We start from the raw sequence: 23,194 nt of genomic DNA, 5'->3' as shown, positions 1-23,194 counted from the left end.
AGGGGAGGAATGGCTTACTTCTCTCGAGGGATGAAAGCCAAATTTTGCCCTAAATCCTTTATTTTCTGTCTACTTTGCAAATAATTTGTGTTGTCTATTTTTTTTTATTCATATGTACCATATTAAAAAAATGGGAAAAAAATTTGAGAAAATCTTTTATGCGGAAGCAAACACAACCTAAAATCAAAAAGGGAAAAGTAATTAATGAAATTCTACCTTGGAAGGAAAGATAGTATACGTATATAATTTTATTATTACATCCATAGTAAACAATCATGTGTGAATAAAAAGGAAATTTCATATCATTTTATTAAGAATTAAATTCTCAATCATTTTGATGGATTCGCAAGAATTTTATCTCTTTATTCTCTTTAACATTTTTCTATCCTATATCAAATAAGAGTAATGTTATGAGCGGATCTCATGTTTCATTTTTATCCCTCTAAAACTGATGTTGCTTTTAAAATTATCATTGGATTAAAATCTAATAGTGATCAATTTCTAATCCAAAGGAATATTCGAAAACATGTATAAGTTGTTTTCAAATTTTTGTCTTTTGGTGTTTTTGTTTTCCCCTTTTCTGGTTTTTAAAATGAGTAATGATTCACTACCACCTAAATATACAACTTTTCACCACCTTGCCTATGTGGCAAGGTGGTCCCCCACCTTAATTTATTTTTAAAAAATAAAAAAACTCAAAAAGTAGTGGGGGACCACCTTGCCACATAGGCAAGATGGTGAAAAGTTGTATATTTAGGTGGTAGTGAATCATTACTCTTTTAAAATAGTTTGCTAGACACACTTCAACAGTACATAAATGCGATTCGCACTTTTGGGAACATAAAAATTGTTTCCAAAACAGCTACAAAACAAAATGTACAACCCTTGCGTTTTCAAATCACATGTACGGAGTGTTTTTTTTGAAAATACATGATTTTAAAGACTAAAATGCAGTTTTACAAAACGTTGAACTGCGTTTTTAAAAATAGTAAACCCAAACAGATTGAAGTTATTTTTGGTTTACTTTTTTTAAAAAAAAAAAAAAAAATTTAGTGTTTTTTTTTTTAAATTTTTATTTTAAAAAAGAAAGCGGGTGAGCCAGGCCGACCCAATTATGACTCGATTCTAATTATGTCAAACCATAATTCGTTATTTTTGTATCGAGTTTGTTGGTAGTATTTAAAATTGTAAACTTCTTATTTTTATTTTTATTTTTTAAGTTAAAAAGGTTTACAGTCACCGAGTCACGGTACATTCTCTTCCGTCTTCCGCTTCATTCTGCACTTTTGCACTTTTAAATTCCGCGCCACCTTTCCGTTCTTCCTCTCCAAGACTCATTGAGTGAGCTCGTGCAGCCACAGCTTCGAATCCGAAGGAAAGGTAACAATCGCACTTCCAATTCGTTGCCTCTATCTGCGTCCTTCGCCCTAACACTTTACTCTATGTTTGGTTCCCGAGAAAATGCAGACCTTCGTAATCTCGGTTGGGTTGAATCGCCGTTTTTTGTCATTCTAATTTTAATTTCCTTTGACAATTTCTCAGAAGCTAAAACGTGTACCTAGAAGAGTCACTCTTTACGCTAACACCTCATGCTTTTCTATTTTTCCTTTCTATAACTATCATGTTGATAAACCCTTCCCTAGGGTTTTATTATGTATTCTAATTTCATTCCATTTTTAACTTGATTTTTTGAATTTTAATCCTTATTCTGGAAGTCTTATAAGCATTTCTAGTGATTTGTACATTTCTAGGATTTTCTTGTCGATTTGGATTTTCGTGTTATATATTTCCATTTTTTGGTGTTACTTTATTATACTGATTCAAATTGATTTCTCTCTCTCGGTTTTCCTCGTTAGCTGTGGCATTTTCGCGGCATTACTCAAATTGTGGGTTTGAAGAGGCGGTAATTAGTTGCCATGGGAGACTTGCCCGGGTAAAACCTGTTTTTCCTTGCACTTTGCTTGGTTACTGAGAAAATTGCTGAAGAAGAAAGAAAGTGGAGTTTAACAATTCTTATTGTATGTTATGTTAGTTTCTCAAAATTCTAAGAACACCTCAATTAAGCGAAATATTTGTGCTAGGCTCTGTTTGAAGGAGATTATTATTCTATTGCGTCCCAAATTATATTACATAGAAGATTCAAGTATTCAAGGAAATTTAGTTAATTTTCTTATGGAAAATTCTCTTTGCAAGCAAACAGAGGATAATGTTTAAATGGGTATCTAACAGAATTATATAAGTTGGTAATTTCTGTTGGCTAATGTGAAAATTTTGGGTGGAAGTTTCTTTTTCGATGTCCAAAGGTTAAGATATTTGATATATTTCTGTTAATACAGCCATAAATGGTGTCAGGAAACTGTTAGATCCATTGCTATGTAGAAATAACTGAAGTGTTGCTTTTTTAAATATTACTCTGTCATACTAAAAGAAATTTTCTCGTTGCATTAGGAGGTGTGCTCTATCTACCAAATTCACATAATTTCTTAATTGTATTTATGTCAAAGGCATTTTGTTTTGTTTTGTTTTTTTGTTTTGTTTTTTTTATAGTGGTTTGAAGAATGTTTTTTGCTGAAAAAGATATTTAGATTTATGACCGTTTGCTATATAAGAGTTGAATTATTGATGAATCTCTATTTTCTGGAGAATCAATCAGTGTGACCCATTAGGTTCAATATTCAGACAGCAGGAATCGTAATGATGCTTCAGAAAGCATTTTCTTATGGATGCGCAAAATCATGACTCAAGATTGCTTTTTAAATTTGCAAATATTGTAGGTGGGACTTTAGCTCAGTGCTTCCTACCCTGTAGATTCTATGATGTGCAATAGCGTGACAAGTTTGTCTTCTTTTTAATACATCAATTATGGTAGAATCATCACATGGCTCTCCCTTAGAGCATTCACATCTGGCTTAACATTTTAGCAACCCACTTTCACTATTCAATTTTAAATATGCTTTATTTTTCCATTTTTACTATTTCCAAAGAGGAGAGTGAATTGGATTGAATTTTTTTTATTTTATTTTATTTTTTTTTAATTTAACTTATGCATTGTGGAGCTATAGTGTTGAGCATTGTAGTAGCTAGTCAAATCCTTAGCTGTTTTGGCTAGCCGGATGTGGAGTTTTTTTTGGTATTTTTTGTTACAAGGCTAGCCAAAAACCTTTTACCTATTTTGGCTAGCCCAATGTGAGTGCTCTTAGAGAATATTGGATCCCCAATTTTTGTCTTTCTTACATGGGCTGAAATGAAGTGTGTCCTTTTAATATAGTTCCCTAGGTGAGAAGGTCATTTGTTTTGATTTATTTATTAAACTGACAAACATATGTAGAAAGTTTCCTTTGGAACGTCTAGTGGAAGAAGTATTATTATTCTGTTGGACACACCTGTTGAGTACGTCTGCAGCAGTATGTCCTAGGGCCCTTTTAGTTGGCTGCTTGAGAATATCGCTTGGAATGTATAACTAAAAAGAAATTCTCAGGGAGGAGATTAGCAATACACTTCGGATACTTGTTGCTACTGATTGCCATCTGGGATATATGGAGAAGGATGAAATACGGCGGCATGATTCTTTCCAGGCATTCAAGGAGATATGCTCAATAGCAAAGCAAAAGCAGGTTATGGCCTATTATCTCCTTCTCTTTCTCCCTATATCTCTCATGTGCTGTACCACTTTGCCAGTATAGATATTTCTTATCTTCTTTCTTGATCTGGAGAGGGCCTCCTCTTACTCCTTTTGCATTGGTTGCACAGACTAGTTTGTAAATTCTTTCAAAAGCTGGTACCTCTGATCTTTAGCAGAAGGTCTTTTAACTACAAGTATTTTCCTATAGTACTTTCTGCCCAACGCCAACCTTATTATGTAGCTCCTCCTCTTCATTTACTGCCAGAAAATTTAAAAAATTGCTCTTGCACTTCAGCTCTTGTCTAAGTTTCTTGAATATAAATTCCTTTCATTTTCAAGTCTAAATCTGAATAAAAATATTTGTATTGGAGAGCTTGGGTTGGTGACAATTGTGATGCTTTGTGGCATAATATCTTAACCAAGTACAGAACTTACTATCTATCCATACATATCAAATGCTACGGAGCTCTGATGTCTATTTGCTATCAGGTCGATTTCTTACTCCTTGGTGGTGATCTTTTCCATGAGAATAAGCCCTCAAGGTCAACATTGGTTCAGGCCATTGAGATTCTCCGTTCTCATTGCCTTAATGATCAGCCGGTGCAGTTCCAAGTTGTTAGCGACCAGACTGTGAATTTCCCAAATACGTAATGACCTAATGTGCACTTGAAGTACTTCATGCTCAAGAAAATTGTTTTCTTTTCTCATTTTGTACCTCATCGCTTGGGGTGGGGTGGGGTTGGTGGGGCATGGATTATCAGAACCAGTAATATTACTTTCTTATTCGGGAAGCTGCTCTTGAAATGTACCGTACAGTTAATAACAATGCGATACTTTTAACAGATTTGGTCATGTAAATTATGAAGATCCTCACTTCAATGTTGGCTTGCCAGTCTTTAGCATTCATGGAAATCATGATGATCCTGCTGGAGTGGTAGGGATATTATGGCAAAATGCTGTATGCTATTTTCATTTTTTTTTTGTATGTTTTAAGTTCAGAGATTTTTAGTCAATTGTGGCCAGATTTTGTTTATAGAATTTTTAACACCCCTTTATTTTTTGCTTAAACCTTAATCTGTTGCCATTGTAGACTAGCTTACTAGTGAAGTTTGTTTGTGGTATGAGTAAGACCAAAGGCTAGGGTTTGAGTTCCCCCCAAATAAGCTTGCCCTTGGGCCATGGCTTAGGCAGTAAAGAGATTTGATGGGGTTTGTGTAGGTCTTAGGCCAGAAAATAAATTAAAAAAAAAAAAAAAAAAAAAACCTTGAAGGGTATGGAAACAAAGAAAAGTAAGAGAGAGAGAGAGAGAGAGAGAGAGAGATGTCAAAATTGTGCGTGGTTTCCATGATGATTTCAAGAGCAGAAGCCTACTTTTTGGGTAACAAGCCAGCAGAATTAATATGAAAATCGCATCAGTTACATATCAATATCTCCAAGAACTTGCATGTTATTTTTTTTTACCATAAGGGAAGATTAGGAATCATGCAGAAACAAATATGTCCTGTTCTGAAGATATTTTGAGGAACCCTTGGTGGATTTCCCTAACCCCATTTGATATCTCTAGAAGGAACCTAATATGAGCTTGCCATCCTCAAATGGGATAAACAAATGGAGAAAGCAGTCTAACAGCCTTTTTTAGGACTTCTTCTTCAATCTGGATAACTTATGGCTTAGCTGAAGATGGGGCTCTTGGACAGTGAAATGTGGCATATACAATGCCTAATAATAGGGACAGGGAATTCTTAATATCTTAGTTAGGCCTTGAACTGAACTTTGGTGTTTTAACTTGAAATCTTTTATTTACAACATTTGGTAGTGTTAGAATTAGGATAACTTTTCCTGCTCCAGTTGCTGGACTGGCAGTTGAATAGAATGCTGCTGGAGTTGTTTTTAATGCTAGCAAAATTATCTAACTGCATCAATAAAAAATTACTTTTCATACCTATATCCTAAGCAAGTTTGATTTTCTGCCCTTCAATTCATTTTGATAAATTTATACATGGGTTTACTTCAATCAATCTTCCTAGACTATTTTCACTTCTGTTCTTAAAACCCTGAAATTGTGCTTCATACGAGTGACTATGACAGGACAACCTTTCTGCAGTCGATATTCTCTCAGCATGCAATCTTGTCAACTATTTTGGGAAAATGGTTCTTGGGGGTTCTGGTGTTGGTCAAATTACTCTATGCCCTATTCTTATCAGAAAGGTATGACAGCTGAGTTGACTAACAGCAGATTTGGGATATTTAAGTCCCTTTGCTGCATGATTTATTAACTCCTAATAAATTGCAGGGTTCAACAGCTGTAGCTCTCTATGGTCTTGGAAACATTAGAGATGAACGGCTAAACAGAATGTTTCAGGTGCTTTATGCAGCACATTGACATTCCATCTTTTGATTAGTGACTTAAGCATGCTTACATTAATGTCGATCTATAATTTTTGTCCAGACACCACACGCTGTACAATGGATGCGGCCTGAAGCTCAAGAAGGTTGTCAAGTTTCAGATTGGTTCAACATTCTAGTCCTTCATCAGAACAGGTTGTCTGTTTGTTTTTCTAAAGAGATTGTATTAAATCATGCAGGAAAATAAAAGATGTGGATTTATCCTAAATCTAATCTAACCTTTGAGCCTTTGAGCACTTATGAGGTCTATACTATAATACTCTCAGATTTCAATATTTGTGAACATTGATCTTTCCTTCTAATGTGGTATGCAGAGTAAAGACAAACCCTAAAAATGCAATAAATGAGCACTTTTTACCACGATTCCTTGACTTCATAGTGTGGGGGCACGAACATGAATGTCTTGTTGACCCTCAGGTGCTGTGGAATGAGTAGCATTTCCCCCCCCCCCCCCCCCCCCCCTCTCTCTCTCTCTCTCTCTCTCTCTCTCTCTCTCGCTTGAATGAGTTGCATGTGGACTTTGATTTTGAAGGAAGTTCCCGGGATGGGGTTTCACATTACACAACCAGGTTCTTCAGTTGCAACATCACTAATTGATGGAGAATCAAAGCCAAAGCATGTACTTCTCTTAGAAATTAAGGTTGTCCATGGACAAAACTTTGAAATTTATTTTTTCAACAAGTAGTATTTATACTTATATATCCAAACCTTGATTGATGTTGATGCATTATGATGTAGGGGAACCAGTATCGTCCAACTAAGATACCTTTAACGTCAGTGAGACCTTTTGAGTATACAGAGGTAGGTTAGTGTAATTTTTTTTTTAATTTTTTTATATATTATATATATATGCAAAGAAACAAATTCATAGTAATTACTCAAATCTTTATGATGCAGATTGTATTAAAGGATGAACCTGACATTGATCCCAACGATCAAAACTCAATTCTTGAACACTTGGACAAAGTGGTAGGTATTGGTTCCTCACATTGGCAATTAATTTGTGCCTTTTCAGCTTCCTTTTGTCCTTTTTAGTTGTATGAATATGTGTGTGTGTGTGTGTGTGTGTGTGTGTGTGTGTGTGTGTGTGTTTTTGTGTGTTTTGTGTGTCAGGGTGCTGTTTATTTATTGCAAATTCATTGGACTAACTTTGAATTTTTTTTAGGTCAGAAATCTGATAGAGAAATCTAGTAAAAATGCTATTAACAGATCGGAGCTGAAACTGCCGTTGGTCCGAATAAAGGTATTTTCTGCATTTATTTTTGAACAACACTACCATGAAAGGTAATAGATCAGATATCTGAACATCACTTGTTCCTCTTACAATTTTTGGCACATCCCAGTTTTCAACTTTGGAGAAAGCTCAACCTGCATGTCATTTCCTGATTTTTAAGTATTCTTGTATTATATGTTTTAATAGAAGCCGTGACACCCATTTTATGGGATAGGTTCATGAATCTTTGTTTTGCTGTTGAGCTTTATTTAGAGCAATATTTTCTATTGACTGCTTCATAAATTCGTGTCTTCTCTCATTGCCTTTACTTTTGGTTTATGTGTCTTCCCTCCCTTGCATCTTCATCTAAAATCAAGCTGCTCTTGCCAATGTGTGTTAATCTTTAGTAGTTTTGGGCCAAGCATGTAAGACATTTTCCCCTCATCTTGTTTCAATTGGTGCCACCTTCATCATTAATATAAATTTCCTCATTAGATCTATGTCCCACTTCCTTGATACGTTCAGATTTTCAGGGCTTATGTGGCAGCACATGTGGTAGTACTAAAGCCCAAGTCGGCAGAGAATAAGGAGTATAATCTCCATATATTATTTCCCAAGTGTTTTAGCTAATAAGGAATGTATTTTCCATTAGTCTCTTTCCTTCATAGTTTATTTTCCTGCATGATATAATGACGGTTAGATTTAATGGTTATGTCTTATGACCTAGCCGTCTTCTATATAAGTGTAATCCTAATCAATAAAATAGCATTCTGAATATTATGAAAACCTAGAACCTTTGTTGGTATCTTGGAGGTCACGGCTCCCTCAAAGTAGCCATTGGAGATCAAGGCTCTCTCAAAGTAGCCCATATCCTTTTTTTTTTGTTCCTCTTTTACTATTTGATTGCATCAAGTGGTATCAGAGCAAAGGTTGATTGTTTTCTACAACAATCTCCGATCCACACCATCACCATGTCTTCCCGATTTTTTTAGAATGAAGAAGAACAAGCAAGGATAGAAAAGATGCGGTCAGAATTCCTCGCGTAAAAAGAGAAATCGAGCAAACGGATGAGGAGATCAGGAAAAGAATTGAAAGCTTTTCTCCATCACGCACCTCTCCGACAAGCCAAGCCCCACCCATACAACCTACCCCACCAGCAACAAAAAGGGATCAGATGATGCCAACGCCCCAAGCGGTGTTAGAGACGCAAACCAGAAACAAGAAAGCTGCACTTTGGGATGCATCTCGCTATAAGAAGGTAAGGGAAGAATATTTTCTTAAGAGATATGCGTGCTCTAGAAGATTTTGTCCCCAGTAAACCCTCTGGACACAAGTCAGAGGTTTGCGGATAAAGTGGTCTTATGATGATCGTGAATTAGCATCCAGCGACAATGATAATAGACTTTTTGTTTGGAATCAAAATTCAACTCAACCTGTGCTGAGATACTCTGAGTATACAGCAGCAGTAAAAGCTATTGCATGGTCTTCCCATGTTCATGGACTTCTTGCACCCAGGGGAGGAACTGCAGACCGATGTATTCGTTTCTGGAATACAACCATAAACTCACACTTGAGCTGCATTGATGGTGGAAGTCAGGTTAGCTATATATATGGGGCTGTTCTTCGCGATGTTCTTGACGAGAGGCTGGAGCAGAATGTGAAGAAGAAAGAAGAAGATAGGAAGCACGGGTTGGAAGAGCATGGAGTAATTTTTACAAAACCAGAACTGAAACCGAATGGGAAGAAGAAGGAAGAAGAGATGGAGCCAAGGTTGGAAGGGCAGGGAGTGAATTTTGCAAAACCAGAATTCTTCCATTGGGACAAGGAAGATGTTAGGGTAGAGGGATGATACGTTCAGATTTCTAGGGCTTATGTGGCAGCACACGTGGCAGTACTAAAGCCCAAGTCAGCAGAGAATAAGGAGTATAATCTCCATATATTATTTCCCTAAGTATTTTACTAATAAGGTATGTATTTTCCATTAGTCTATTTCCCCCTAGTTTATTTTCCTGCATGATGTAATGATAGCTAGATCTAATGGTTATGTCTTATAACCTAGCCGTTTTCTATATAAGTGTAACCCTAATCAGTAAAATAGCATGCTGAATATTATGAAAACCGAAAACCTTTGTTGGTATCTTGGAGGTCACAGCTCCCTCAAAGTAGCCATTGGAGATCATGGCTCTCTCGAAGTAGCCCATATCCCTTTTCTTTTGTTCCTCTTTGATGCAATCAAATAATAAAAAGAACAAAAGAAAAGGGATAAAGGTTACTTCGAGAGAGCCGTGATTTTCAATGGCTACTTCGAGGGAGCCGTGACCTCCTAAGACACCAACAAAGGTTCTAGGTTATCATAACATTCAGCATCCTTCTTTATTGATTAGGGTTACACTTATATAGAAGACGGGTAGATCATAAGACATAACCATTAGGTCTAGCCGTCATTACATTATGCAGGAAAATAACTAGAAAGGAAATAAACTAATGGAAAATACATACCTTATTAGCTAAAACACTTAGAAAAATAATATATGGAGATTCTACTCTTTATTCACTGCCGACTTGGGCTTTAGGATTGTTACTTGTGCTGCCACATAAGCCTTGGAAATCTGAACATATCATCCCTCTCCCCTAACATCTTCCTTGTCCCCAGGGAAGAATTCTGGTTTTGCAAAAATCAGTCCCTACCCTTCCAACCTTGGCTTCATCTCTTCTTCCTTCTTCTTCACATTCTTCTCCAGCATCTCCTTGTCAAGAACATCGCAAAGAACAGCCTTTTGAAAATCCTCAAAAGCTGGAAAACAATAAGGCCAGCTTTGGGCTTCATTCATCATCTGTATTTTAGCATCCTCCCATAGCCAAAATGGATAATCTCCGATAGGTGCAGAATTATGATAGATAAATACTAGGCCAAAAACCTTCTTCCACGGCTCACCAGCTCTGAATTTTGGCACCAAGTCTTGTCCAGCATAGTGAGCAGCCTTGCCAAAAAATGTATGAATTCCAGTAGCAATGATCACGGCTTCTATCTCTCCCTGTTTGCATGTCGAACCTGAATAAACACTATCACCAGGGTCTTTTGTCACTGGAAGGGACTCCCCTGTAAGTGCGGATTGGGCAATTTTCAAGGGATCACCATCGAGAAGGCAAGCATCTGCAGGAAGGATGTCCCTAAGCTTAACACTAATTATATCACCAGGAACAAGAATAGACGCATCCTACTTGTACTCTTCAATAGGAACTTGTTGTCGTTCACAGGTTCTCCCCAAAAGAGCCGCATCCTTAGCCCCAAAGAAATGTGTTGCGGCAACAGGAGGTTTTGTAGAATCCTCGGCTTTCTTGTTTCTTGTTCGCGTCTCTAACACCGCTTGGGGCTTTGGCATCATCCGGTCCCTTCTTGTTGCCGGTGGGGTAGGCTGTTTGGGTGGGGCTTGGCTTGCCAGAGAGGTGCGTGGTGGAGAAAAGCTTTCCATTCTTTTCCTGATCTCCTCCATCCGTTTGCTCGCTTCTTCTTTGTACGCGAGGAATTCTGACCACATCTTGTCTAGCCTCGCTCGCTCCTCTTCATTCCAGAAAGGCATGGTGATGATTTGGATCGAAGATTGTTCTAGAAAACAATCAACCTTCGCTCTGATACCACTTGATGCAATCAAATAATAAAAAGAACAAAAGAAAAGGGATAAAGGTTACTTCGAGAGAGCCGTGATCTCTAATGGCTACTTCGAGGGAGCCGTGACCTCCTAAGACACCAACAAAGGTTCTAGGTTTTCATAATATTCAGCATCCTTCTTTATTGATTAGAGTTACACTTATATGGAAGACGGTTAGGTCATAAGATATAACCATTAGGTCTAGCCGTCATTATATTAGCTAAAACACTTGAGGAAATAATATATGGAGATTTTTTACTCCTTATTCACTGCCGACTTGGGCTTTAGGATTGTCATGTGTGCTGCCACATAAGCCCTGGAAATCTGAACGTATCACTCTTTTACTATTTGATTGCATCATTCCTCTAAATTTTGGGATGTTTAGCATCACTAGTGTTATGGACATCTTGAAAATTTTTCCTTCATGCTTGATATTTCCAGAATTATAAATTCTTAACAAGCTTTTCTATGGCTTTATATTTCTTACTTAAGTTCATTATCTGAACTCCATTGCAGTCCTTTTGTGGATGAAAATTGACATTTATTGCATGGAAAAATGAATTCTGTTGTGGCATTATCATCTTTGTGGTTGATTTGGCAGGTGGATTATTCTGGATTTATGACAATAAATCCACAAAGATTTGGGCAGAAGTATGTGGGGAAGGTACCTTCAGTGACCAATCATGCTGGATCAGTATGCTAATGCTGGTTTTTCTTGAGCAACATATTTGAGAGACTATTAATTATTCTTAAGTTTTGTTAGGTTGCAAATCCCCAAGACATTCTTATCTTCTCAAAGGCTTCAAGAAAGGGTCAGAGTGTAGGTAATTCAAATCGTTTGTTCAATTTAGTCATTTTTACCTACTTATGACCTTATGGTTTCGTGTTGTGTATATCTAGGTATACAGTTTAATTAGTCCTGTTTTGGAAGTCTTGAATTTATTTTGAATTGTAGTTCTTGGTACTGTACCACAACTAGCATGTTATGGCACAAGATCTTCATGTAACGTGGCATTGTTTAATATATCAAGGAAATTTTAGGAACTACATCATAGTCTAGGCAAACCAGGGCCATCCATATTTGATTACAACTCAACATGGTACTTTCAAGCATTACTTCAAGATCCAAGGAGATCGATGCAAAATATGAGAATGATGTCTGACAGATTTATGGTGGGCTTTAGGTTTTAGAGGTTTTGGCTTTAGGGTTTATAAATAGTAGGATTTGTAGTTTGAGTTAGGTTGAAAAGGTAGTTTTTTTATTTATTTATTTATTTATTTTTTTTATGACGAGTTAAGTTGAAAATTGTGGCAGCAGGCGAAATTAGGTATCTTAAGCTTTGTTTTTATGGTTAATTGTTGGCGAAAGTGCTAGAAAAAAAAAAGGCTTTAGGGTTTTGATTGCATAAGAGATTGAAATACTGATAACCTTCATTCGTCAAATTACTCTGATCTGATTGTGATATGAATAAAGTGAAACTTTAAAACCTTTAATTAGGGTCCTTGATTTTCTTGAGCCATCAATTTGGGGAGACGACAACTAGTCTTGTGAAATCCCCAAGTTTAGGCTCAACCCTAAACTCTAGTTGTAAATTATTCTCAATTCAATCACCCAACATCAATTAAACATGCAAATCTGCCTACTTATTATTTGTCACTTTTCACTATTATCGTTGGTGTGGCTAATCGGATTGAGAAACTTCAAAGGGACTTTTTGTGGAGTGGAGTTGGTGATGAGTTTAAGTTCCATTTAGTTAGTTGGTCGTAGATTTGTTCTCTGGTGTCTTCTGGTGGTTTGGGAGTTAGAAATTAGTTCAGTTTTATCGAGCTCTTCCGGCAAAATGGTTGTGGCATTATGCTATGGAGAGGGAGGCTTTGTGGAGGTCGGTGGTGGAAACTAAACATGAACACAAGGGGAGAGAGGTGTTCTAAGGAGGTAGTGAGGCTCTTTGGAGAGGGAGTATGGAACCCTAGTACACAGGAAGTATACAAGATATCCCCTAAAATGAGGAAAAAGAATAGCATAAATTTAAAAACTCTGCAAAAGTAACGACTCAGGCTATGATGAGCCATGTGGAGATATATGAGAAGGGGGTGGGGAGTCTTTTCTAGATTTGTTAGATATAAGGTGGGAGATGGGTCAAAGATTAGGTTTTGGCATGATTTGTGGTATGGGGACCGACCCCTAAAGGCTTTTTTTCCAGAATTATTTAGTATTGCGCATTGTAAGGAGGCTGATACAATCAACTAGTGAAAGAGCAAAGAAAATAAGATATGGGCTACTTCGAGAGAGTCTTGATCTCCAAAACAACCAAGAAGGTCTATGTTTGATTATAATTCAGCATGCTTATTCCTTGAGTAGGATTTCATTTAAATAGATGACGGCTAAGTCATAAGACTTAACCATTAGGTCTAGCCGTCATAACACACTGCAGGAAAATAAACTAAGAATGGAAATACATTCCTTATTTAGCTAAGACACTTAGGGAAAGAAAATATGGAGAAGTATTCTATTCCTTGTTCGGCTAGAGGCCTCTTATTATGCTAGAGGCGGCTAGGGTTAAATGCGGCTAGGGTTAGGGGTTGCTGCTACAGTGCCACATCAACCCTAGCTTGCTGTCCGTATCATCCCTCCCCCCTAACAATTTGTCCCCAAGGAAGAGTTTCAGCTTTGCACAATTCCCTCCCAGCCCTTTGACCCTTAGCTCCAACTCTTCTTCTTTCTTTTTCACATTCTGCTCCAGCATCTTCTTGCTGTTTTCTGCTGCTTCTGGATAGAGGGACCTGAACTCTTTTGACTTGCCCGGCTTACCCTTAATGCCATGTAATATTATGGGCACCTTATCAAACTACATCTCTAAGGTCTCAAAATCCCAGCGGATGGGCCCCAACATTCGCAACCATTGAGTGCCTAGCACAACTTCATAATCTTCTACTGGCAGAATATAAAAGTCTATGGTAAAAGTCATGCCCTGCAACTCGACTGGAATTTGAATACACTTACCGAGACTGTAGATCTTTTCCCCTGAGGCAATGGTCACATCCACCCCTCCCTCTTCTGCAGGTTGTAATTTTAACCCTCGGGCAAGGGATAAACTCATGAAATTATGAGTGCTGCCTGAATCAATGAGTACTACAAACGTTGACAGCCCAATCCTCCCATAAGTCTTCATGGTTTCTGTGGGGTCCTTACCGGTAATGGCATTTAAGGAAACCTCTGGAGTGCCCACCTCTTCTGCATCTTGTGCTATCCCATCCCCATCTCCATCTTCTCTCAAGTATGCCTCAATCATGAATAACTTCTTGCAGCGATGCCCAGGTCCATACTTGTCGTTGCACTTGAAACAAAGACCCTTCTCTTGCCTCTCCTTAAGTTCTTCCGATGTTAACCTCTTGATGGGAAGCGGTGGCTGGCCGATGGTGCTCCGGGGGTTAATGGTGGTCTCCGCATGTCCGAATGAACGTTTTTACCAAGAGCCATGTTACGGGCCTCATAGACCCTTGCTAGGCCGATGGCTGAGGTGAGCGTAAGAGGTTGTCCAGCAGTGACGTCCGCCTTGATTTCCTCCCTAAGGCCGCTTGCAAAACAACTAACTTGTTGGCTTTGTGATAAATTTCCTATTTTTGAGAATAGGGACTCGAATTTGGCTTGGTAATCCCTTATACTTCCTTCTTGCTGTAATTTCGTGAGCTCTCCAAAGGGATCGTAGAATTGGGTCGGTCCAAAACGAGCGAATACCCCTTCCTTGAATTCTGGCCAGCCTATCTCCTTTCCTTAATGTAGCAGGATTTGGAACCATAGTTGGGCCTCTCCCTCTAGATGGAAGGAAGCCAAAACCACCTTATCCTCCTCATGGGTTCCTTGCAATCTGAAAAACTGCTCCGCTCTACAAACCCAGCTGGTTGGGTCTTCTTCTCCATTGAATCTTGGGATATCCAGCTTAACATGGGGACGTCCGAATGCCTGAGGCGGTTCTCCAGCCTGGAATTCTTTTCCTTCTCCCACACATAGCCTCCTACGCCCATTCTCCTCTGCGTCACATCGGTCCTGGGCGGAGATCATCTCAAACGCTTTGGTAATCCGGGCCATAAGCTGCTGGTTTTCTGCTGTTAAGGTCTGCACCGTTTGCTCCAAGGTGCCCATGCGTCCTTCCATGGCTTGCTGCTCGTTTCGTTGTGTGAATGAACGTGTAGCCGACCTTGTTTCCACTGAAAAATCCAGGTAGGCCTTGATCTTGTTGCGGTAACGGCCTATGGTGAATAATTGGAATTTTTCTCAAGCTTTTTTTTTTTCCTGGTTTCTTGTGAGGGAAACCGGGCCTCAAGGTTTAACAATATTTTGTTAAAGAGAGGAACCCTGGCTCTGATACCATTTGATATAATCAACTAGTAAAAGAGCAAGGAAAATAAGATATGGGCTACTTCGAGAGAGCTTTGATCTCCAAAACAACCAAGAAGGTCTATGTTTGATTATAATTCAGCATGCTTATTCCTTGAGTAGGATTACATTTAAATAGATGACGGCTAGGTCATAAGACTTAACTATTAGGTCTAGTCGTCATAACACACTGCAGGAAAATAAACTAAAAATGGAAATACATTCCTTATTTAGCTTAGACACTTTCTTTTTTTTTGATAAGTAAAGTATATTCAAAAGGCGCAAAGGGGCGCAACCCATAGTACACAGGACGTATACAAGAAGCCCCTAATTTAAAGAAAAAAGAGAGCACCTATCTATAAATTCAAAAAAAGAACACTCATGCATAAGCTGAAATTTTTCTCTCCACATAAACATCGTTTGTAACATCCTTCTCTTCAAGTTCATCAAATCAATCTCACAATCTTCAAAAGCATGCATTTTGTTCCCTCCAAACACACCACATCAAACACAATGGAGCCATGCGCCAATTCGGTATCAGTGTCTGATTACTCTTTTGCCCCCTCCAACTCCCCAACATATCTTTCACCGACCGCGGCATTACCCACTCCTTATTCGGCTAAGACACTTAGGGAACGAAAATATGGAGAAGTATTCTACTCCTTCTTCGGCTAGAGGCTTCTTATTGTGCTAGAGGCGGCTAGGGTTAAATGCGGCTAGGGTTAGGGGTTGCTGCTGCAATGCCACATCAGCCCTAGCTTGCTGTCCGTATCAGAGGCGTGGGTGGCAAATCATGTGCAATTCTCTAATAGAAATATCCGTTAGAATATATCATTTACTAGACTGGTGCATGATTGGGAGGTGGATTTGGTCACTTCTTTCTTTAAACTTTTGTACTCTATCAGGTTAAGACGTGGTGAGGATAAAATATGTTGGATCCTCCCCAAAAGTCGGACGTTTAAAGTAAGTTCCTTTAATCATATTCCGTCCATTCTTACCGGCTCCCCATTTTCTTGGAAGAGTATTTGGAGAGGTAAGACTTCTTCGAGAGTGGCTTTCTTTTTGTGGATGGCAGCTCTAGGGAGGATCTTTAACTTCGGATAATTTGAGGAAGAGGAACATCATAGTGGTAGACTGGTGTTATATGTGCAAGAAGAGTAGGGAGTCCATTGATCTTCATTGCAAGGTGGCAAGAGAATTACGGGTCGTGTTGCTCCACCTTTTTGGTATAAAGTGGGTTATGCCAAGAAAGGTAATAGAGTTGTTGGCTAGCCGTAGAGGTCAAGTGAGAAGTCGCAACATTTTAGAAGTTTGGGGAATGGCTCCTTTGTGCTTAATGTGATTGATCTGGAGAGAGTGGAATGCAAGGAGTTTTGAAGATTGCGAGATTTGGTGGTAGAACTAAAATTCGTTATGTTCAAATCATCCCTTTATGCATGGATGACGGTGTATAATAGTCCCTACTTTTCTAGTTGTACTGTTTTTTTTTTTTACTTCTAGTTTTCTTTTTCTCCCTTATCGGGGATTTCTCATGTATACTTTCTGTGTACATAGGTTGCACCCCTCTGCGCGTTCTTTGAATTACTTGTAAAAAAATAAAATAAAATTCTTCGATACCAGATATTATGCAGTTGTTTTGTGCTTTTTGTTTTAAATTTACAGATTTGTCTACAATTGATATTTTCATGGAAGTGGTATAATTTTAGTCCTTTTTGGAATGTAGCTAAAATTGATGATTCAGAACGGCTTCGCCCAGAAGAACTAAATCAGCAGAATATAGAGGCTTTAGTCGCAGAAAATAATCTGGTACTGGACCATTAAATTTAATTTTCCTTTTCATTGCTTGTGGTTTTGATACACACATTCATACAACAGTAAAATTTGTTTGTGAAAACTTAATTGAATTTTACTGAAGCATAGGGCATGGATTCCAGTTCTATACCGCAAGCCAAAAGCTCTATTGAGTATCTAATTTTCTTTTTGGTTCAGGGGGGTAAATGGAACTTGCATAACGCTAAAAGTGACAATAGATTTGTTTATGCATCGCTTAATATGTTTATTTTGTTATAAATCTAAACCTCTTATTGATTGTGCAGAAAATGGAAATCCTTCCAGTCAATGATTTGGATGTTGCTTTACAAAATTTTGTTAACAAGGATGACAAAATGGCTTTCTATTCTTGTCTGCAATACAATCTTGATGAAACACGAGTAAGTACCCTATATGATCATCATCCCTACACTTTAGTGAGCATGAAAAAGTGATGGGTTGACTTTAGATGTACTGGATATATGTAATTATAAATCTTGCATTGTTATGATATTTGCCTTTTTAGAGTATTGGGTGTAGGTCTTTTGTTATTGTATTATATACAAATGATTACTTTTTTTTTTTTTTTTGTTTTTGTCTTGACTGATTTGTTGCTTACTACTTCCACAGAACAAAATTGCCAAGGATGCAGACTCGCTGAAGTTTGAAGAGGAAGATTTAATTCTTAAAGTTGGAGAATTCATGGAGGCAAGAAGCTTAAGTTCATTATATTTGTCTTTATCATTACATTAATGGTCAAGTAATATGCATTATAGTCAAAATATCACCTAAGCAATCCACTTTATCTTTCTGAGGAGAGCAATGCTGTCTTTGGGGCTAATGGAGTGGCTATTGCAAAAGGCTCAGCAGCCACCTTCAGGCCCCTTGGGGCCATTTGGCAACTAGTCAAATATTCTTGTAGTTATTGTTGGTTTATATGAATTGGAATAAAGATGCATTCATATATATATATATATATTATTTAAAACAATTTTTTATTTAACTAGATATTGTTGAGGCATCAAAAGTGCATTTAAGGAGGCTACTTTTCCAGATTCTTTGACCATACATGCAAAAGTTCTTATTGCTTATAACTGTTTATGTATCTTCTTTTTCTGCAGGAACGTGTCAAAGAAAGGTCTGCACGCCCCAAGGATACCACACAAATCACATCCACTTCTCGGTCTTTCGAGGTGACTTTTGTTACAGTCCACTTTGTTGACATTGCATTACTAATCCCCATGGTGGAAACTTTTTGGGCAGTGTTTTTTGGGTTGTATATATGCATGCATCTATTATTTGCATTCTAATCTTGTGTTTCAATTTCATGTAGGATCTAAGAAGTAGAAGTGCTGCCGGAATTGGAAGTGCAGTTTCTTTTAGTGATGATGAAGACACAACACAGATATCTGGCTCAAAGTCTGGTGCTAGAGGCAGGAGAGGGTCATCTAGGGCGTCTCGTGGTGCTTCTGAACTTGGTAAAAGTAAAACTTCTACAAGAGGAAGGGGTAGGGGTAGAGGTGCCAGTAACTTGAAGCAGACAACTCTTGATGCAGCTTTAGGGTTCCGTCATTCTGAAAGGTTAGTATTGGACCTAAAGTTTGACAATGTACTTATTGATCTATAAGAAATGTTGAGCTAGTTGTAATTCTAGATCCCAAACCCCTCATGTATCAAGCTGCAAGATTTTTTGTCTAAATCATGCTTTAGTATAAGTGAATGTACCAAATACTATGTGCTAAGTGTTGTTGCTGTAGACTCTTTCCTCAAAAGCTTGTTCAGATGCATAATGCCCAGCTTTTTTTAGGTATAAATTTTGGCATCAAAGAAACTATATTTGATATTTATTTGAAGTAGAATGAGAAGCCTGGGTGATGTCCGAAACTGGTAAGAGGAGAGAAAAAAAAAATGGTCTAGGATCGAAAATAGTGAAATTGGGATCTCCTGCTCTCTCCACATCCCAACCATTTCTTTCTCTCCTTAATATTAGCCATGCTACACGCACACACACTCTCTCACTCCGTGTCTCTAGCTGAGTCATGGAGGAGTTGTGTCAGAAACAAATATTGTCAATAAGTTAAATGGGGAAAGCAAGAAAGGAAACAAAAATGAAGTTTTCTATTTATTGAAGTGTTAGGAATTGCGGGGGATCCCTGTCTAATTATCCAGCTTGCTTTTCTCTGTGTCACTTTCAGTTTTCAATCTTAGAGTTGATGAGCACAAGGCGAATCATAAGCCTGGACAATGAGAAACAACTAGAATTTTTTTAAAAAAAAAAAACTAACGAAGAAGATCAGGGCAAAGCTAAAAACTCTTAATAAGCAGAGTATTGAGTTGGAATGAGCTCTTTCTGAAGATTTGAATTAAAGAAAAGAGTGGGTTGTGATAATGTATGAAAGGGGGAGTCTATTTACCTAGGCACTTTTATTGGTAAAGAATGTAAGAAGTTTACCAAAAGAAGTATGAATTATGGAATGTATGCAATCAGAACTCTGCTGCACCTTTTGAGATATATTGCATTAAAAAATTTAGCCATTCATGTAGCTAGTGAAGCATCTTAAGTATTATTATTATTATTATTGCAGATCTGCATCAGTTGCCGCATCAGCTTCTGTTCGAAGTATTGCTGGTGATGAGGATAATGTGGATTCCGCTTCAAGTGCAGAAGCTGGGACATATGGAATTGATGAGGTTGATGACAGTTCGGTATGGACTCTTTATTTGTTGACTTGATACGTTAGGCCAACAGTACCTTTATCTTTTCCTAATCTTGATCATAAGTGCAAATCTTTCAAATTGCTTTTCTTCTTTATGTTCTGATTTAATTATGTGAGTACTCTTCCATTTGAATATAACTTGGCCCACCAACACTACACTTGCAGAACTCAATTCCAGTTTGCCTTGAGTTAGCCGTGCCGACATATTGTATATATATTGGACATCGATACTTTCTTAATGTACTCATTGGTCAAATTTAAACCAAGTATCATTTATTTTTTTTTAAGGAAAATGATGCAAGTCTACAAGGCAAAGGACGCAAAAGGGCTGCTCCCAGGGGAAGAGGTAGAGGTTCTACACAATCCTCTAAGAGGGGAAGGAAATCAGATAACTCTACGATTCATAGGATGCTTGGGAAGAAAGATGATGATGATGACGACGATGATGATGTGGCAAAGAGATTAAATAAGTCTCAACCTCGGGTTGGTTTTTTCTTTTTCACTTTATTTTTTGGGCAGTCTTTCTATTTGCTAGGGGTTTTAACTGAATATATATCCAAAGGTATCTAATTAAAGTGCTTTTTTCTGTTTTTTAGTTAGCTTTTTTAAAACTACTAGCCTTTTTCTCTCGCCTGACTTCGGCTGATGGAAATGTCTTGCTCTTGTCTAATATTTTGATCCCATGTAACTAAACTGTCAGTGCTATATTCTGATCATAAACTCGCTATTGTATCTAGGAGCCTCTCTACAACGTGTTCCTGTTTTTAGTTAGCCTTGAGGAAGAATATTATGATATATTATAATTAAATGATTTAAACCACCATCCTCTTGAGGTGATACAGGCATTATCCATGTCAAACCCTAGCTTTCAAACTTTATAAACCTTATTATAACATTTCATCTTCGTTATCCATGCCCTGTGATCTGTGGCAGCGTACGTTACAGGATGATTGATAAACCTGCAAGTGTAAATTTAGATGAATAGAGTTCAACCAGGCTATTTTACCACTATATTATTCATAGGATCTTAGAGATGTGGTTTTTCTCCATCCTTGAGATTGTGTGTAGTTGGACCTGACTGCTCTTCTCCCTGTTTATAGGTGACAAGAAATTACGGCGCTTTAAGAAGGTAAAAATCAATGAGTTCCTGTTCCACCATACCTTCATCAGATGCTGGTTATCAAGATGTTTTGTATTGGTACGTGGCTTAAACTCATTTGAAGATTTTGTAGGATTAGCTAAATGTTTTGTCTTCAGTTGAAGTATTGTCGGTCTTCCCCAGTGTGAATCGCAATGATATTTTGGCGGTCTATGTTCTCTGCATTTCCGGCGTATGCTTAATTTATAAGGCGCGCTAACTTTTTGTTTCAGTCGGTGTGTGTAGTCATATGATGTGAGAGGATATTATTTGTGACCTACACAGCTCCAAATCTTTTTGTCGCATAGTTGAAGTTGGGGTATGGTTTCTTTTGATTTACTTTTGTTGCAGTAAGACAAAATTATAATGAGAAATTATCAAAATACTTCAAATGTACAACAATGGTACAACAACAAGACACATTGGGGTGGGACCTAAACATTAGGTCCCACCCCAATGTGTCTTGTTGTTGTACCATTGTTGTACTCCAAGAGTGTAAGTATCATTTCCCAATTATAATATGGGATAATAATATGATTATAAAATGCCTCCGGAGATGTCACGAGAACTTTCCGGATTCATTGGGAAATTGGAAGGTAATGTTTTGCCATTCAGATGCACTGGTGCAAGGCTGCGTCAATATCTCATAACATTTAAGTGAAACTTCACTTAACCATTCAAAACTTTTATGACATTTACAATTATCTTCGTCAACCCTCCGTTAGGGTTTGAGGTCAAAGGCCTCTGTTAAGATTTTCAGTTAACATAGATATTGTAAAAAATTAAATGTTTGATATACTAATTAAATTGAGAGTTTTTAAACTTTGTGTGAAAGTGATGGAAGGTTTATAAGGTTTAAGTGAAGTTTCGGCATTTAAAAGTGTTAATTTTTGTGTCATATATTGAACTTGATACTCGAGCCAAGCTCAGCTAGAACGGACATTAAAGCAAGTTGCATTTAGTTCCGCAGTCAATTAGAAGGCCTGTTAAAGCAACTCCAACAGAATAGGCAAATTTGACTATTATTATAAGCCATTTTTCATCTCTAGTAGAATAGGTAGAATATAATTTTTCTTTCAAGCGTGAATAGTAAATAGGCCGAAGAGCCTATTCACACTACAAACAGTTTTTTTTTTATTATTATTATTATTATTTTTTTATAAGTACAAACAGTAACCAATTACAACAAAAAAGAAAAAACACGAGGGCATGGGCAACCCAAAATTGAAACTAAGAACGAAAGTACGCGGGGGCAATGCTTCCGAAGATGCGGGCCCATTAGCTCGAGGCACGGATGCCACAAAGCCGGGGTTATCAGTAAAGGTGATTTCAAAGGTGTATTGAGTCACAAGGACCCAAACACCATAACAACAGAGGTAAACAAGGGGAAAGGGAGACGAAACAAAAGCCCAAAAAAATATAAAACGAAAATAAACAACAGCAGCAGAGAATCGGGTGGATGATGGGTGGGAGCTGTCCTGAGGGGCGCGTGAGAAACACGCGCCGCCCAAGGACAGCCTCTCATCAGCGGGAAGCCCCAGTTTCGTCAGGTTCCGCCGGGGGAGGAAGCAGGAGAAGATGGAGGAAGCAGGCGGATGCATCACGCGCCGGTTGAGCATTGAAGCTCTCGGGCGAGTGGGAGACACGCGCCTACATCCAGAGGGCGGTGGAGAAGACGGAGACCACCGGCGGACACCAGAGAAGCCGAGGAACCCGTTGCTGAGGGTCATGTCCTGAACCAGTGGAAGGAGGCGAGTAGATCTGAAACCAAAGAAACAAAACCAAACACCAATCCAGAAGAAACAAGGAACACGGTGGAAGGGGGATAAAGCCAATATCAGTTGCTGTTGGAAAGAGGAAAACCTAGTGAAAACAGGAAAATGTAATCCGGTACAAAGCCGGCCTTGTGATCTGAGAAGGAAATCTCAAATTTATTGAGTGATGGGTGTGGGTGTTATGGTGTGTTGGGAGAGGTAGTAGCATGGGGGACGAACGGGAGGGAGCATGTGAAGGGAAAAGTAGAAGCAAAGGGAACAAACGGGAGGGAAGCAAAAAGCTCCCCTCCCATAGAGGGATCACCAGTAGCAAGAAGCCCAAGATATTTTTAGAGAGAGGGGAGAGCGTCTCTCACTTCAATTTAGTGGTGAGTTTTTTATTATTTTATCTCTCTTCCTTTCCTTCTTTCACACTCTCTCTCTCTCCCTCTTTCTTTCAAATCTTTTTCTACACAATAATATTTAAAGAAAATAAAGAGTAGAATT

General features: G+C 38.1%; 1 protein-coding gene across 1 annotated transcript; it reads left to right on the top strand.

Moving 5' to 3' along the window:
- Window positions 1-1,231: 1,231 nt before the first annotated feature.
- Window positions 1,232-21,255, top strand: LOC133875960 (double-strand break repair protein MRE11). The gene is made up of 23 exons (XM_062314250.1): window positions 1,232-1,380; window positions 1,857-1,933; window positions 3,479-3,614; window positions 4,112-4,269; window positions 4,466-4,556; window positions 5,711-5,830; window positions 5,916-5,984; window positions 6,072-6,163; window positions 6,343-6,445; window positions 6,561-6,668; window positions 6,767-6,829; window positions 6,926-6,997; window positions 7,194-7,271; window positions 11,493-11,555; window positions 11,655-11,715; window positions 16,993-17,075; window positions 17,366-17,479; window positions 17,709-17,786; window positions 18,200-18,271; window positions 18,412-18,659; window positions 19,664-19,784; window positions 20,084-20,278; window positions 20,896-21,255. The coding sequence occupies exons 2-23, from the start codon at window positions 1,917-1,919 to the stop codon at window positions 20,926-20,928; spliced, it is 2,175 nt and encodes a 724-aa protein (XP_062170234.1). The 5' UTR covers window positions 1,232-1,380; window positions 1,857-1,916; the 3' UTR covers window positions 20,929-21,255.
- The last annotated feature ends 1,939 nt before the right edge of the window (window positions 21,256-23,194 follow it).

This window comes from Alnus glutinosa, chromosome 8, assembly GCF_958979055.1.
Source record: "Alnus glutinosa chromosome 8, dhAlnGlut1.1, whole genome shotgun sequence".
NCBI lineage: Eukaryota > Viridiplantae > Streptophyta > Magnoliopsida > Fagales > Betulaceae > Alnus > Alnus glutinosa.
This window is presented reverse-complemented; position numbering and strand designations above follow the sequence as displayed.

Coding starts and splice junctions, on each gene's coding strand:
- LOC133875960 (XM_062314250.1), top strand. Junction 6,830..6,925: donor GACCTTTTGAGTATACAGAG/GTAGGTTAGTGT, acceptor TTTATGATGCAG/ATTGTATTAAAGGATGAACC. Junction 11,716..16,992: donor AAGAAAGGGTCAGAGTGTAG/GTAATTCAAATC, acceptor TTTGGAATGTAG/CTAAAATTGATGATTCAGAA.